Source organism: Dendrobates tinctorius, unplaced genomic scaffold, assembly GCF_039654945.1.
Source record: "Dendrobates tinctorius isolate UK_male_01 unplaced genomic scaffold, ASM3965494v1 ptg000022l, whole genome shotgun sequence".
In the NCBI taxonomy this organism is placed as follows: Eukaryota; Metazoa; Chordata; class Amphibia; order Anura; family Dendrobatidae; genus Dendrobates; species Dendrobates tinctorius.
Genome location: NW_027361690.1, coordinates 37,760,645 through 37,774,235, shown reverse-complemented (window position 1 = coordinate 37,774,235; position 13,591 = coordinate 37,760,645). Strand labels below are relative to the sequence as shown.

General features: G+C 42.0%; 1 protein-coding gene across 3 annotated transcripts in view; it reads right to left on the bottom strand.

The window, feature by feature from the left end:
• Positions 1-528: 528 nt before the first annotated feature.
• Positions 529-13,591, bottom strand: part of CKMT1A (creatine kinase, mitochondrial 1A) — a 53,418-nt gene continuing 40,355 nt past the window's right edge. For all 3 annotated transcript variants that reach the window (XM_073568600.1, XM_073568599.1, XM_073568601.1), the window contains exons 6-10: positions 11,835-11,920; positions 7,336-7,459; positions 1,462-1,596; positions 1,172-1,297; positions 529-871 (exon numbers count right to left, since the gene is read on the bottom strand). In XM_073568600.1, coding sequence (XP_073424701.1) covers positions 755-871; positions 1,172-1,297; positions 1,462-1,596; positions 7,336-7,459; positions 11,835-11,920 — 588 coding nt within the window. In that variant the 3' untranslated portion in view covers positions 529-754. The remainder of the gene's footprint in view (positions 872-1,171; positions 1,298-1,461; positions 1,597-7,335; positions 7,460-11,834; positions 11,921-13,591) is intronic.

Below are 13,591 nucleotides of genomic sequence, written 5' to 3'. Positions count from 1 at the left end.
TATACCGCTATTTCTCTGCCGTATCGGAGCATGATGAGTTTTGGTATGTGTTAAAGGGGCGCTCTTTCGCCCAGGGCACATGAAAACCTGGAGCCAGCCCCCCCCACAACTTTAGCCAAATAACCCCCATTTTTCAGTGCGTAACTTGTATTATGAAGTTAATTAAGGTTGACAAGCTTAAGTAAGAAGAATTGATGCTTTTGGCATTCAAATGGGCACTGTAGGTGTGTTTCCTGTCCTCCTCTCACTGCCGACTTTTATTCCCCATTGACTTACATTGGGTTTCGTGACGACCCCGACTTTTCCCTATAATCGGACGATCTTGCTCGACCCGACTTTTGGAAAAGTCGGGTTTCACGAAACGAAACGCGACCCTAAAAAACCAAAAGTCGCTCAACTCTACTCCTAACCGTAAATGTGAACAGTACCAGAAACTAATGTATTGTATGCAAATACTTTCATTCCCTGTAACGCATTCATTTTTCATTGCACAAATGATTTATTTAAAAAAAATAAAGAAATCCGGGCTTAATAAGACAGCAATGAGCTTTATTTAGCTGATGACAATGTGCTGTTCAAAAGCATCAACATTCACAACATGATAGGGCTGCCGCACATGTAACCTGCATGTTCTGCTGCAGCAGCGTGAGAGGATAGCAATGTATGAACGCACTAGGTACCACATACTAGTGCATTATTAATAATGGTGCATACAGATACTGTAGACCACAGTTTGCTGTTCAAGTGTTTTGGATTAATGCTTGAACTGAACCACGGGAGCAGGGATACGAATGTCTTGTCCTTTCTCTAGTCTCTTCTCACAGTCAATCAGATAGTTCACTCCATCAATGACCAGCTGCACTAGTTCCACCTGCAGGGATTACATAGGGATTAGATAATGGCTCCAGTTAGTAAGAGTAAGTAGGTTGGAGAGATACTTTTGGCTCACAAATCAGCTTTCTGAACAAAGCTTATTGTGCACGATTAAACTGCTGGGAGCCTTATGTTTCACGACTTTTGGGGTAACGATCATTCTTTACCATCACTCCATAGTACTCGGATCTAGGATTAACAGAAATTTCCTTTTCCTTAGAGGATGTCATTTTAATGGTAATGGAATTTAATCTGGAATATGTCAGCAATTACATAATCTAAAGCTGCTGAACTTTACCTCAGATTTTCCCAAACGGTCCAGATTTGAGATATCGAAAGTGCTTCCAACAGCTGCTGTATCCACTCCTCCTGTTCCTCTTTTTTGGAGACGAAGATTCTCTAGAATCTTAGAGAAGCGACTATCCTAAAAAAAAGAACAAACAGTTTCTCACCTCACCACTTCATTATGGAAGCTGAGAATGAAGATCCTATTGATTCTAAAATCATCTTGGTCCGCCTGCGTGACTCTCACCAATATGTCATCCAGAAATCCTCTTTTACTATGGAAGAAGTGTAAGCCCAACTTACCTTACTCAGTAGAGGTAGCTTAATGTGTACTCCAGCACGCAGACCTGTGCCTAGATTAGAAGGACAAGTGAGGACATAGCCCAGCCTCTCATTCCACATGAATTCCCAGCCTTTCTCCATAATTAATCTTTCAACCTACAAATGAACCATTTACAACATCTTAGAGCATGTAATCACCCTGGAAAAGAGTTTTACAAAGTCGTAACTAAGTATAGGACATTATCTGTAAAAATCCTCTTTACATACAATATACAGTATATATATATACACTCACTGGCCACTTTATTAGGTACACCTGTCCAACTGTGTGTTAAGACTTAATTTCTAATCAGCCAATCACATGGCGGCAACTCAGTGCATTTAGGCATGTAGACATGGTCAAGACAATCTCCTGCAGTTCAAACCGAGCATCAGTATGGGGAAGAAAGGTGATTTGAGTGCCTTTGAACGTGGCATGATTGTTGGTGCCAGAAGGGCTGGTCTGAGTATTTCAGAAACTGCTGATCTACTGGGATTTTCACGCACAACCATCTCTAGGGTTTACAGAGAATGGTCCGAAAAAGAAAAAAAATCCAGTGAGCGGCAGTTCTGTGGCCGGAAATGCCTTGTTGATGCCAGAGGTCAGAGGAGAATGGGCATACTGGTTCGAGCTGATAGAAAGGCAACAGTGACTCAAATTGCCACCCGTTACAACCAAGGTAGGCAGAAGAGCATCTCTGAACGCACAGTGCGTCGAACTTTGAGGCAGATGGGCTACAGCAGCAGAAGACCACACTGGGTACCACTCCTCTCAGCTAAGAACAGGAAACTGAGGCTACAATTTGCACAAGCTCATCGAAATTGGACAGTAGAAGATTGGAAAAACGTTGCCTGGTCTGATGAGTCTCGATTTCTGCTGCGACATTCGGATGGTAGGGTCAGAATTTGGCGTAAACAACATGAAAGCATGGATCCATCCTGCCTTGTATCAACGGTTCAGGCTGGTGGTGGTGGTGTCATGGTGTGGGGAATTTTTTCTTGGCACTCTTTGGGCCCCTTGGTACCAATTGAGCATCGTTGCAACGCCACAGCCTACCTGAGTATTGTTGCTGACCATGTCCATCCCTTTATGACCACAATGTACCCAACATCTGATGGCTACTTTCAGCAGGATAATGCGCCATGTCATAAAGCTCGAATCATCTCAGATTGGTTTCTTGAACATGACAATGAGTTCACTGTACTCAAATGGCCTCCTCAGTCACCAGATCTCAATCCAATAGAGCATCTTTGGGATGTGGTGGAACGGGAGATTCGCATCAGGGATGTGCAGCCGACAAATCTGCGCCAACTGTGTGATGCCATCATGTCAATATGGTCCAAAATCTCTGAGGAATGCTTCCAGCACCTTGTTGAATCTCTGCCACGAAGAATTGAGGCAGTTCTGAAGGCAAAAGGGGGTCCAACCCCTTACTAGCATGGTGTACCTAATAAAGTGGCCAGTGAGTGTATATATATATATATATATATATACACATATATATATTACACACACACACACACTTTATGGTGTCTGAAAGCACAAGCTTTTCTATGTCCTTTTGTTTTTTTTTACTTTAGCATATAGTTAATTGCATGTAGTGGCCACTTCAAAGGTATCCAGTAAACCAAGTAGGGATGTAGCAGGTTATTCATGAAAATACTATATAGCATTTCAAAGAGTTTGAACCTTATTCAATCAATTACCAAGCACGTTTAAACTGTTTTTCAAAAGCTTTAGAATGCTATAAAATTGGCAACAGTGAGGACCTCAGTGCCGTCTACTGCACCTAGTAGTTGGCTTAAGGGGGTGTCTACTGCACTTAGTGATTGTCTTCATCGGTGACCTCAGTGTTGTCTACTGCACCTAATGATTGGCTTCAGTGGTGATCTCAGTGTTGTCTACTGCACCTAGTGATTAGCTTCAGCGATTACCTCAGTGCTGTCTACTGCCCCTAGTGATTGGGTTCAGCGGTGACTTCAGTGATGTCTACTGCACCTAGTGATCGGTTTAAACATTAGGCTCAGTGGTGTCTACTGAATCTAGTGATTGTCTTCAGCGGTTACCTCAGTGGTGTTTTTGCTGCACCTAGTGATTAGCTTCAGTGGTGACCTCAGTGGTGTCTTCTGCACCTAGTGATTAGCTTCAGTGGTGACCTCAGTGGTGTCTACTGCACCTTGTGATTGGCTTCAGTGGTGACCTCAGTGATGTTTACCTAGTGATTGGCTTCAGCAGTGACCTCAGTGGTGTCCACTGCACCTAGTGATTGGCTTCAACACTGGGCTCACTGGTGTCTACTGTGCCTAGTGATTAGATTCAGCGGCGACCTCAGTGATGTCTACTGTACGTAGTTATTGGCTTCAGCAGTGACCTCAGTGCTGTCCCTTGCATCTAGTGATTAGTTTCAGTGGTGACCTCAGTGCTGTCAACTGCACCTAGTGATTAGCTGTAGCAGTGAATTCAGTGATGTCTTCTGAACCTAGTGATTGGCTTCAGCGGTGGGCTCAGTGGTGTCTACTGCACCTAGTGATTAGCTTCCATGGCGACCTCAGTGGTGTCAACTGCACCTAGTGACTAGCTGTAGCAGTGACTTCAGTGATATCTACTGAACCTAGTGATTGGCTTCAGCGGTGGGCTCAGTGGTATCTACTGCACCTAGTGATTAGCTTCCATGGAGACCTCAGTGGTGTCTATTGCACCTAGTGATTAGCTTCAGCGATGACCTCTGTAGTGTTTACTGCACCTAGTGATTAGCTTCAGCAGTGGGCTCAGTAGTGTCTCCTGCACCTAGTGATTAGCTTCAGTGGTGACCTCAGTGCAGTCCACTGCACCTAGTGATTGGCTTCAGTGGCTACTTCAGTGGTCTCTACTGTACCTAGTGATTGGCTTCAGTGTTGACCTCAGTGGTATTTACTACAACTAGTGATTGGCTACAGCGGTGACCTCAGTGGTGTCTACTGCAGCTAGTGATTGGCTTCAGCAGTTACCCCAGTGATGTCTACTCCACCTAGTGATTGGTTTCAGTGTTGGGCTGTTGTGGTGTCCACTGAAATCTAGTGATTGGTTTCAGTGTTGACCTCAGTAGAATCTACTACACCTAGTGATTGTCTTCAGTGGTGACCTCAGTGCTGTCAACTGCACCTAGTGATTGGTTTCAGCCGTGGTCTCAGTGGTGTCTACTGCATTTAGTGATTGGCTTCAGTGGTGATCTAAGTGATGTCTACTACATCTAGTGACTTGGCTTCAGTGGTGTCTACTAGAGTTGAGCGACTTTGGTCGGATCGGGTTTCATGAAACAAAATTTGTTTCAGATGAAACTGGTCCGACTAGGGCAAAAAAAAGTCGGAGTTTCGTCCGAAACCCGACCCCAATGCAAGTCAATGGGAAATAAAAGTCGGCATTGAGCGGATGACATTCATCCACTCAATGCAGACTTTTATTCCCCATTGACTTGCATTGGGTTTGGGTTTCGGACGAAACTCCGACTTTTTTTTGCCCTAGTCGGACCAGTTTCATCTGAAACAAATTTTGTTTCATGAAACCCGATCCGACCAAAGTAGCTCAACTCTAGTGTCTACTACATCACTGCTGACCTCGGTGATGTTTACTACATATGGCTGGCTTCAGTGGTGTCTACCACCCTAAGTGACTGGCTTCAGCAGTGACCTCAGTGGTGTCTACTGCACCTAGTGAGTGGCTACAGTGGTGACCTCAGTGGTGTCTGCTACATCTAGTAAGTGGCTTCAGTTGTGACCTCAGTTGTGTTTACTACATTTAGTTCTTGGCTTCAGTGGTGCCTACTAGAGTTGAGCGACTTTGGTCGGATCGGGTTTCATGAAACCAAATTTGTTTCAGATGAAACTAGTCCGACTAGGGCAAAAAAAGTCGGAGTTTTGTCCGAAACCCGACCCCAAAGCAAGTCAATGGGGATTAAAAGTCGGCATTGAGTGGATGAATGCCATCCGCTCAATGTCGACTTTTATTTTCCATTGACTTGCATTGGGGTCGGGTTTCGGATGAAACTCCAACTTTTTTTGCCCTAGTCGGACCAGTTTCTTCTGAAACAAATTTGGTTTCATGAAACCCGATCCGACCAAAGTCGCTCAACTCTAGTGCCTACTACATCTAGTGTCATCTCCTGCGACTAGTGATTGGCTTCAGTGATGAGATGTCCATGTGTGGACATCATCACTAGCAGGCAGAACAAAAGATCATCAGGTACACAGGAAGTAGTAACATTCATGAAGCCTAGATCAGTTGTTATTTTGTAGAATTCTGTAAACTCTTAAGGGGCTGGACAACCTTTTTAACACAAGTTTTACCAATCTTACAATGTATTTGTTTCCTTTATTCTGTTTAGACAGATGTATTAATGATGAGATTACCATCACTGGTTTCTGAGATGTACTTTCATTAACCCCTTAAAGACCAGGGGTATTTTTGGCTTTGCATTTTCATTTTTCCCTCCCCTTCTTTCCAGAGCCATAACTTTTTTATTTTTCCATATATATGGCCATGTGAGGGCTTATTTTTTGCAGGACGAGTTGTACTTTTAAATGACACCATTTGTTTTACCATGTCATGTACTCGAAAATGGTAAAAAAAATTCCAAGTGCGGTGAAATTGCAAAAAAGTGCAATCCCACACTTGTTTTTTGCTTGGCTTTTTTGCTAGGTTCACTAGATGCCAAATCTGACCTGCCATTATGATTCTCCAGGTCATTACAAGTTCATAGACACCAAACATGTCTATGTCCTCTTTTATCTAAGTGGTGAAAAAAAATTCCAAAGTTTGCTAAAAAAAAAAAAAAAAAAAAAATTGCGCAATTTTCCGAGACCCGCAGCGTCTCCATTTTTCATGATCTGGGGTCGCGTGAGGGTTTATTTTTTCCGTGCCAGGCTGACATTTTTAATGACACCACTTTTGTGCAGATATGTTCTTTTGATCGCGGGTTATTGCATTTTAATGCAATGTCTTGGCGACCAAAAACACGTAATTCTGACGTTTTGAATTTTTTTCTCGCTACGCCGTTTAGTGATCGGGTTAATGCTTTTTTTATTGATAGATCGGGCGATTCTGAACGCGGCGATACCTAATATGTGTATGTGGGATTTTTTTTACTGTTTTATTTTGATTGGGGCGAAAGGGGGGTGATTTGAACTTTTAGGTTTTTTTTATTTTTAAACATTTTTAAACTTTTGGCATGCTTCAATAGCCTCCATAGGAGGCTAGAAGCATGCGCAACCCGATTGGCTCTGCTACATATGGGCGATGAGCAGATCGCCCATATGTAGCAGATTTACTGCTGTGCTTTCAGCGCCGACCACTGGGTGGCGATGAAAGCCATATGCCTGGAACAACCATAGAGGTCTCTTGGAGACCTCTGGTTGTCCAGGCAACATGACGCCGACCCCCGATCATGTGACGGGGGTCGGCGATGAGGCGCCGGGAATGCTATTTAAATACCCGCTGTCAGCTTTGACAGCGGGATTTAACTAGTTAATAGGCGCGGGCGGACGGCGATTCCGCTCGCGCCTATTGCGGGCACATGTCAGCTGTTCATAACAGCTGACATGTCCCGGCTTTGATGCGGGCTCAGCGGCGCCGAAGCCCTCATCAAAGCAGGGGAGATGTCTGATGACTGACTGTGTATGTCATTAGACATTAAGGGGTTGGGGTTACCCAGCTACAAATGTTACAAAACAAGAAAAGGTCTTTACTCAACTCTTCTTTCTCCCAGAGCTCCAGCTATTCTCCTGGTGTTTATTTACCACTGCAGTCAATCTGTGGCTGCAGCAATTACTTGCCAAACTACTGGCATCAGTAATTCCAGCTCATTTACCATTTCCTCGTACCTCTTTAAGTCCCCTGCAGAAACGCTCAAAGACCCTTTTCATGTTTCCTCCTTTTTCCATAGAGATAACCCTGGTATGATCTTCTTCATTGATCCAAATAAGGAAGGTCTTCTCATTATTGTGCCTGTACGGATAGAAATGTTCTTGCATGTTATAAGTATATGTATATTGTATACACATATTACTAGCTTCCTCATGATATATCACAGCTCCTTATAGCCTCCAGATATATTCAGCCAGAATAGGGAACCTACAATGAAGCCTTCTATGAGGTTCTCTTGTACGGACAAATGTTTCTTATTTCATGTTCCATAGGATGCCTTATGTAAAAGTATTCTTCCCTAAACATAGTGGTTCCAGCAAATAAAAACACCATCTTTTGACATCACATGGAGCAAAACACCATGCGGCTTAATAGCCTCCTGCACACGTTGCTACAGGACCTTTCTACATTCACACAATGCAGTCAGAGAGCATTTTTTCCTACAATGTTTTGTTTTGCAAAAATTTAGCTGATTTCACAGCAATCATAGTAAAAAACTCGACTCATTCTATGTGAACGTACCCTATGGTACGTAAAATCACTGAGAATGACCAATTTTTATTTGAGTCATGCATCAAAGTCACCAATGCAAGTCTCTGGGTCTGAAAAAAAAAATAATCAGACAGCACTGACATCCATTTACTGTTTGTTTTCACACACTGTTTAATAGAAGAACCATGAGAAACCGCCAACTTTATAAAAATAATAAAAACAAAAAAAAACACCTGAAACTTTGGTGGTAAAAACTGAAGCTGACAAAACACTAGTGAAAATCTCATATCTTTTGTGTGCACAAAACAAGCAGCGTATTACAGTTCCAGTAAAGAAATCTCATGCCCATTGAGCATTTTGTTATTCTGTGTAAACTGACTTTAGCTGCAGTTTTGAAATCCACAACGTCACGGAATGAGAATGAGAATGAGAATGAGATGAGAAAAATCCATAGGTAAGAAAAATGCATGTGTGTTTTCATTGTGCTTCTACAGTGGAAACACAGTAAAAGTGGATGAAATGCGAATAGGACTATCAAAAGGTTTTATGAAAGCAAAAGAAGCAGAATATTTCTAAAACAAGGGAGTATTATGTCAAATCTGACAAATCAAAAAGAGGCAAAAACCACAGCTAAAAAAAAAAAAGCAAGACAAAAATGCATGTTAAAACAATGCACTGAAAACGCAAGTTACCTTAATTAGCTATTTGATTAAAAAACTAAAAAACACACCAGATACTCATTTTGTGAACTTAAGTCTTAGACCTCAATCAAATGTCAGCATTTTTCACGTGTGAGAAAAACGGAGTGAGTTTCATCCGTGATTTTCATAAGTGTGTCATCAGAGGTTGGTCCTAGTTTTATCAGTTTTTTCACAGGTGAGAAAAAAAAAATTTCCTCCTCCTATCTATCAGTCAGTGGGATATGTACAGCACATGGAGGGCATCTGGATGCTGTCCTGTCCGATTTTTTAATGCGCCAATAGACTTGCATTTCTGATTTTGATCTGGCACTCAGATAAATATCCGACATGTCTCCGTAATTATGCCCTGACCATTCACTCCAAGGAAAAAATTGGACATGTGAACAGCCCCATAAATTGTTAAAGGTACGAGTGCTATCCGCAAAAAACACAGATAGCACTTGTATGAGAAAAACTGACTGAGACCAGGGCCGCCATTAGGGCATTACTGCCCTTACTGGTGAATGGGGCTCAATTAGCAGAGAGGGCCCGCATCGTGCCCTCTCTCTTCTTCTCACAGGACCCCAGCGGCAGGATCCTGCTGCTTCAGTAACTGATCTCGTGTCCTCAGACGCACGATTAGTAAAATATGTTGCCGTACAGGAGATTCCTCACTCACGGCAACAGTTAACAGCTGCCAGCCAATCACAGGCCAGCAGCTGACATCAGTGGGCATATGATGTCACTGTCATCCGCCAGAACGAAGGTCCGTGCCTCAGATGCAGCCAGTGGAGCCGGAGGACATCACTGGATCTCGGCAAGGTAAAGAAAAACTTTATTTTTGCAAAGCTGCTGCCTAGGGCTGCTTTATACACTATGGGGCAGGGCTGTCTTATACACTATAGGGCAGAATTATGCACTATGGGGCTGCAATATACTATGGGGCTGCTGCCTTATACGTTATGATGCTGCCTTATACACTATGGGCGTTAATTATACTAAGGGGCTGCTGCCTTATACACTATTGGAGTGCATTATTCTATGGGGATGCTGCCTTATACACTATGGGGCTGCTGCTTTATACACTATGGAGCTGCCTTATGAACTATGGGGGTGCATTATACTATGGGGCTGCCTTATGCACTATGGGGATGCATTATTTTATGAGGCTGCTGCCTTATACACTATGAGGCTGCCTTATGCACTATGGGGCTGCATTATACTATAGGGCTGCTGCATTATGCACTTTGGGGGTGCATTATACTATGGGGCTACCTTACACACTATGGGGCTACGTTATACCCCTATGAGGGCGCATTATATTATGGGGCTGTATTATACCCCTATGGGGCTGCATTATATTATGGGGGTGCATTATACCCTTATGGGGATACATTATACACCTATGGGGCTGGATTTTACTATGGTTTGCATTATACCCCTATGGGGCTGCATTATACCCCTATGGGACTGCATTATACCACTATATATGACTATGGGATGCATTGTACTATTATGGATGACTATGGGGGCAATATGGGAGGACACATGGGGTCCAGAATGTGGGATATTATTACTGTTACTGGGGCTAAATAAAGGATATTTTGATTATACTGCTTTCAGTGTGGGGGAGGAGAGGTCCTGTTAGTGTGCAAAGTGACACGGTTGCTTTTTTCTTCATCTGGCGTAGTATAGAGGTTGGGGAAAAATTGGGGAATGTGCTCAAGATATCGGTGTTGTTTTCTGCCGAGACGAGTCCTGGCTGGAAGAAGTGATGGCAGTCTGAACTGGATTTAAAAAAAAAAAAAAAAAAAAAGAGAAAATCAAGGACTTAAACTAGAGATGTCACTGGTGAGTCAGTGCGTTACTTGTACACTTACACTGTATACTATATACAGAGCTCCTGTGTATCATGTCACTAGTGATCACTGTATTACCTGTACACTGACACTATAGACAGAGCTCCTGTGTATAATGTCACCGGTGAGCACTATTACCTGTACACGGACACTGTATACTAAGTACAGATCTCCTGTGTATAATGGCATTAGTACTGTGTTTTTTTATATAATGATCAGTATTGTAGTATTCGGTCACTATGTGGTGGTAATACGTGGTCTAGTCATGGTGTGTCGGTATTTGTTCCTTGTATGTGCTATTATTCGGTCACTGTGGCGGTAATATGTGGTCTGGTCATGGTGTGGCGGTATTTGATCCTTGTATGTGCTACTATTTGGTCACTGTGGTGGTAATATGTGGTCTAGTCATGGCATGGTATTATTTGTTCCTTGTATGTGGTAATATTGGTCACCATGTGGTGGTAATATGTGATTCTGTCATGGTCGGTGGTATTTGTCCCTTGTATGTGATATTATTGGTCATTTTAAAAATTGAAAAATAAATAAAAATATACCTAAAATTTTATTGGATATTTTAACAAATGTTTAATAAGTTACAGTAGAGTAGAGTGTGGCCAAAAGAGTCTACCTTTTCGTAGTGGCGGATTAAAAAATCTTTTGGCCAAAACAAAAGTTGCTGGCTATGTTTGTGATATGGTGATGGGAACTGTTAATGTGTGATTGGTGAGGACATGGTGCAGAAGTGGCATTTTTTCAAGAGAGGGTGGTGGGACTGTGGAAGGTTCGAGGCGGGGCTAGGGTGGAGTTTGAGCGGAGTTTCAAGGGGGCCCTGAAAATTTTGCCACTATGGGGCCCCAAAATTCTTAGTGGCAGCCCTGACTGAGATGTAAGGGTGCGTTCCCATACGGGACAAATGCAGCTGATTTTCTGGAAGGAAAAATCTGCATTTTACAGTAGGTGTTGTGTATGAGGTTGTAAGAACTCACTGCAGAGAATACTCATACCGGTAGTATAATCTGACTGGTGAGATATATTGGGAATCTGCAACATGTGACTTTATGTTGCAAATGTTTAACCATCTCCAGTACAAAAAGACAAATATGGTGCCTAAACACCATTTTCGCAATGATGTGTGCAGCTGTATTTATCCTCGTGGACTTCGCTGCGGCAAAGGAATGGACACCAAGCGTGTGGATTGACTCAGCTGGCTTCTAAATCAGAGCTGCTGTCCTTCTGCACAGCATAAGCCCTGCGCTTGGCAGGGGGTGGACAGAAGGGGCAGCTTATCCTGCCAGCACAATAAGGACACAGTATAACTTTCTTCTGCAGTTGAAGGGAAATTCTCTCTGAGACATTGAAAACAAAAGAGGATCTGTTATAAACACGAGGTTCTGATAAATAGTTGTGTACACAGCAACATCTCACCAGATTCCACGGGCATCGGGCCAGTCACGCGCCATTCCTGCAGCTGTAAGGAGCGGGGATACGGGCTTGTCAAAGAGGAAGTGATCCTGGGGAACGAGGAAAGGAAGTTTTTACCCTGTACAAAGCTGGAGAATAACGCTGCATTGTGTCACTGATAATGTTGAGTGTAAGATTACTCCAAAGGAAACTGTATTTTATAAACATGAAAAACACGGAGAGCGCACGTATGTGCAACACAGACGAGCGAAGGAGGCTTTAGGCCACGTTCACACGTTCAGTATTTGGTCAGTATTTTACATCAGTATTTGTAATCCAAAACCAGGAGAGGAACAATCAGAGGAAAAGTATAAGGCTACGTTCCCACAATGAGCATTTGGTGCGTTTTTAATGCTACATAATTTTGCAGAGTCAAAAATGTGGCGTCTTACAGTTCCAGTAAAGTGGACGGGATTTATAGAAATCTCCTGCCCAACTGTGCTTTTATTTTACTCAGTGTAAACTGACCTCCATTAGAAATTGAATTAGAAATGCCGCTGGAAAAAAACGCATGCTTTAAATCAAAAACACATGTAATCCGCACCCAAGTATGCCTATAAAGTTTTGTCTAAGCCAAATACCTGGAACTATTAAATACAAAGCAGCTTTATTTAAAGCCTGACACCAAAAAGACATAAAAACAGAAGCATCAAAAATGTGATAAAAAGTTATGTTAAAAAACAGCACACAAAAACACAATAAAAATGCAAGTAACCTAACTTATATGATAGGTGCAGAAATTCTGCAACATCAAAAACTCAAAAAAGCTCATCATGGGAACGTAGCCTTATAGAAACACGTCACCACTTCTGTATTTATCACCTACTCCTGATTTTGGCTTACAGATACTGCAGTAAAATACCAACAAAATACTGAATTTGACCTTAGACTAAGTTCCCATGATGAGTATGTGATTAGTGTCTGATGGTGCAGATTTTCAGCAGCACTTCTGCATCAATTAGAAAAATTAGGTGACTTGCATTTTTCATTGCGTTTTTGAGCACACTCTTTTTACATGCATTTTTTTTTCAGCTGCTTTTATGTCTCTTTTTAGTAGGTCATGTTTTGAATGAAGCTGCTTTGTTACTTAGCTTGGATAAAGCTTTATTTTAATAAAAATAAAGCGTGATCACATACATTTTTAGTGCACTAAGGAAATTCACTAGAAACACTTTTTTTACCTGTGGATTTCATAATTTCATTCAAGTCTATGGGGAAAATCTGCAAATAAAACGCATATTTAGCAAAAGATAAACTTATATGCTGCAGATCTCAAAATGCACCACAGATCAGCTTATTCAGCTAAAATAGCACACTGGGCATGCGATTTTTATAAATTCTATACACTTTGCCAGAACTTCTACGTTTTTTGTGCAACAACAATACACAGTGGAAAAAAGGCAGCAAAAACTCATTGTGGAAACTTGGCCTTTACAGTATATGCCCTAGATTTTGAAGCGGATCTGTTCAAATATTCACATTGTAGAGTGTTCACAGGGTATTGTTACACACTGTAATATGATTTTTTATGAGTTTTTACTATAATATGGGGTAGCAAAAAGGTGTAGATTCTTTTAGCTTTTCTACTGCAACAACATCATAAACAAAGAATGCAACAAAAACGGAGATAAGATTAGAAGAGAAATGCATGTTTTGCCCTGAACTACAGTATAAACAGAAAAAACAAAGAATAGGTACATTTTTTCAAACACATGTTAAAA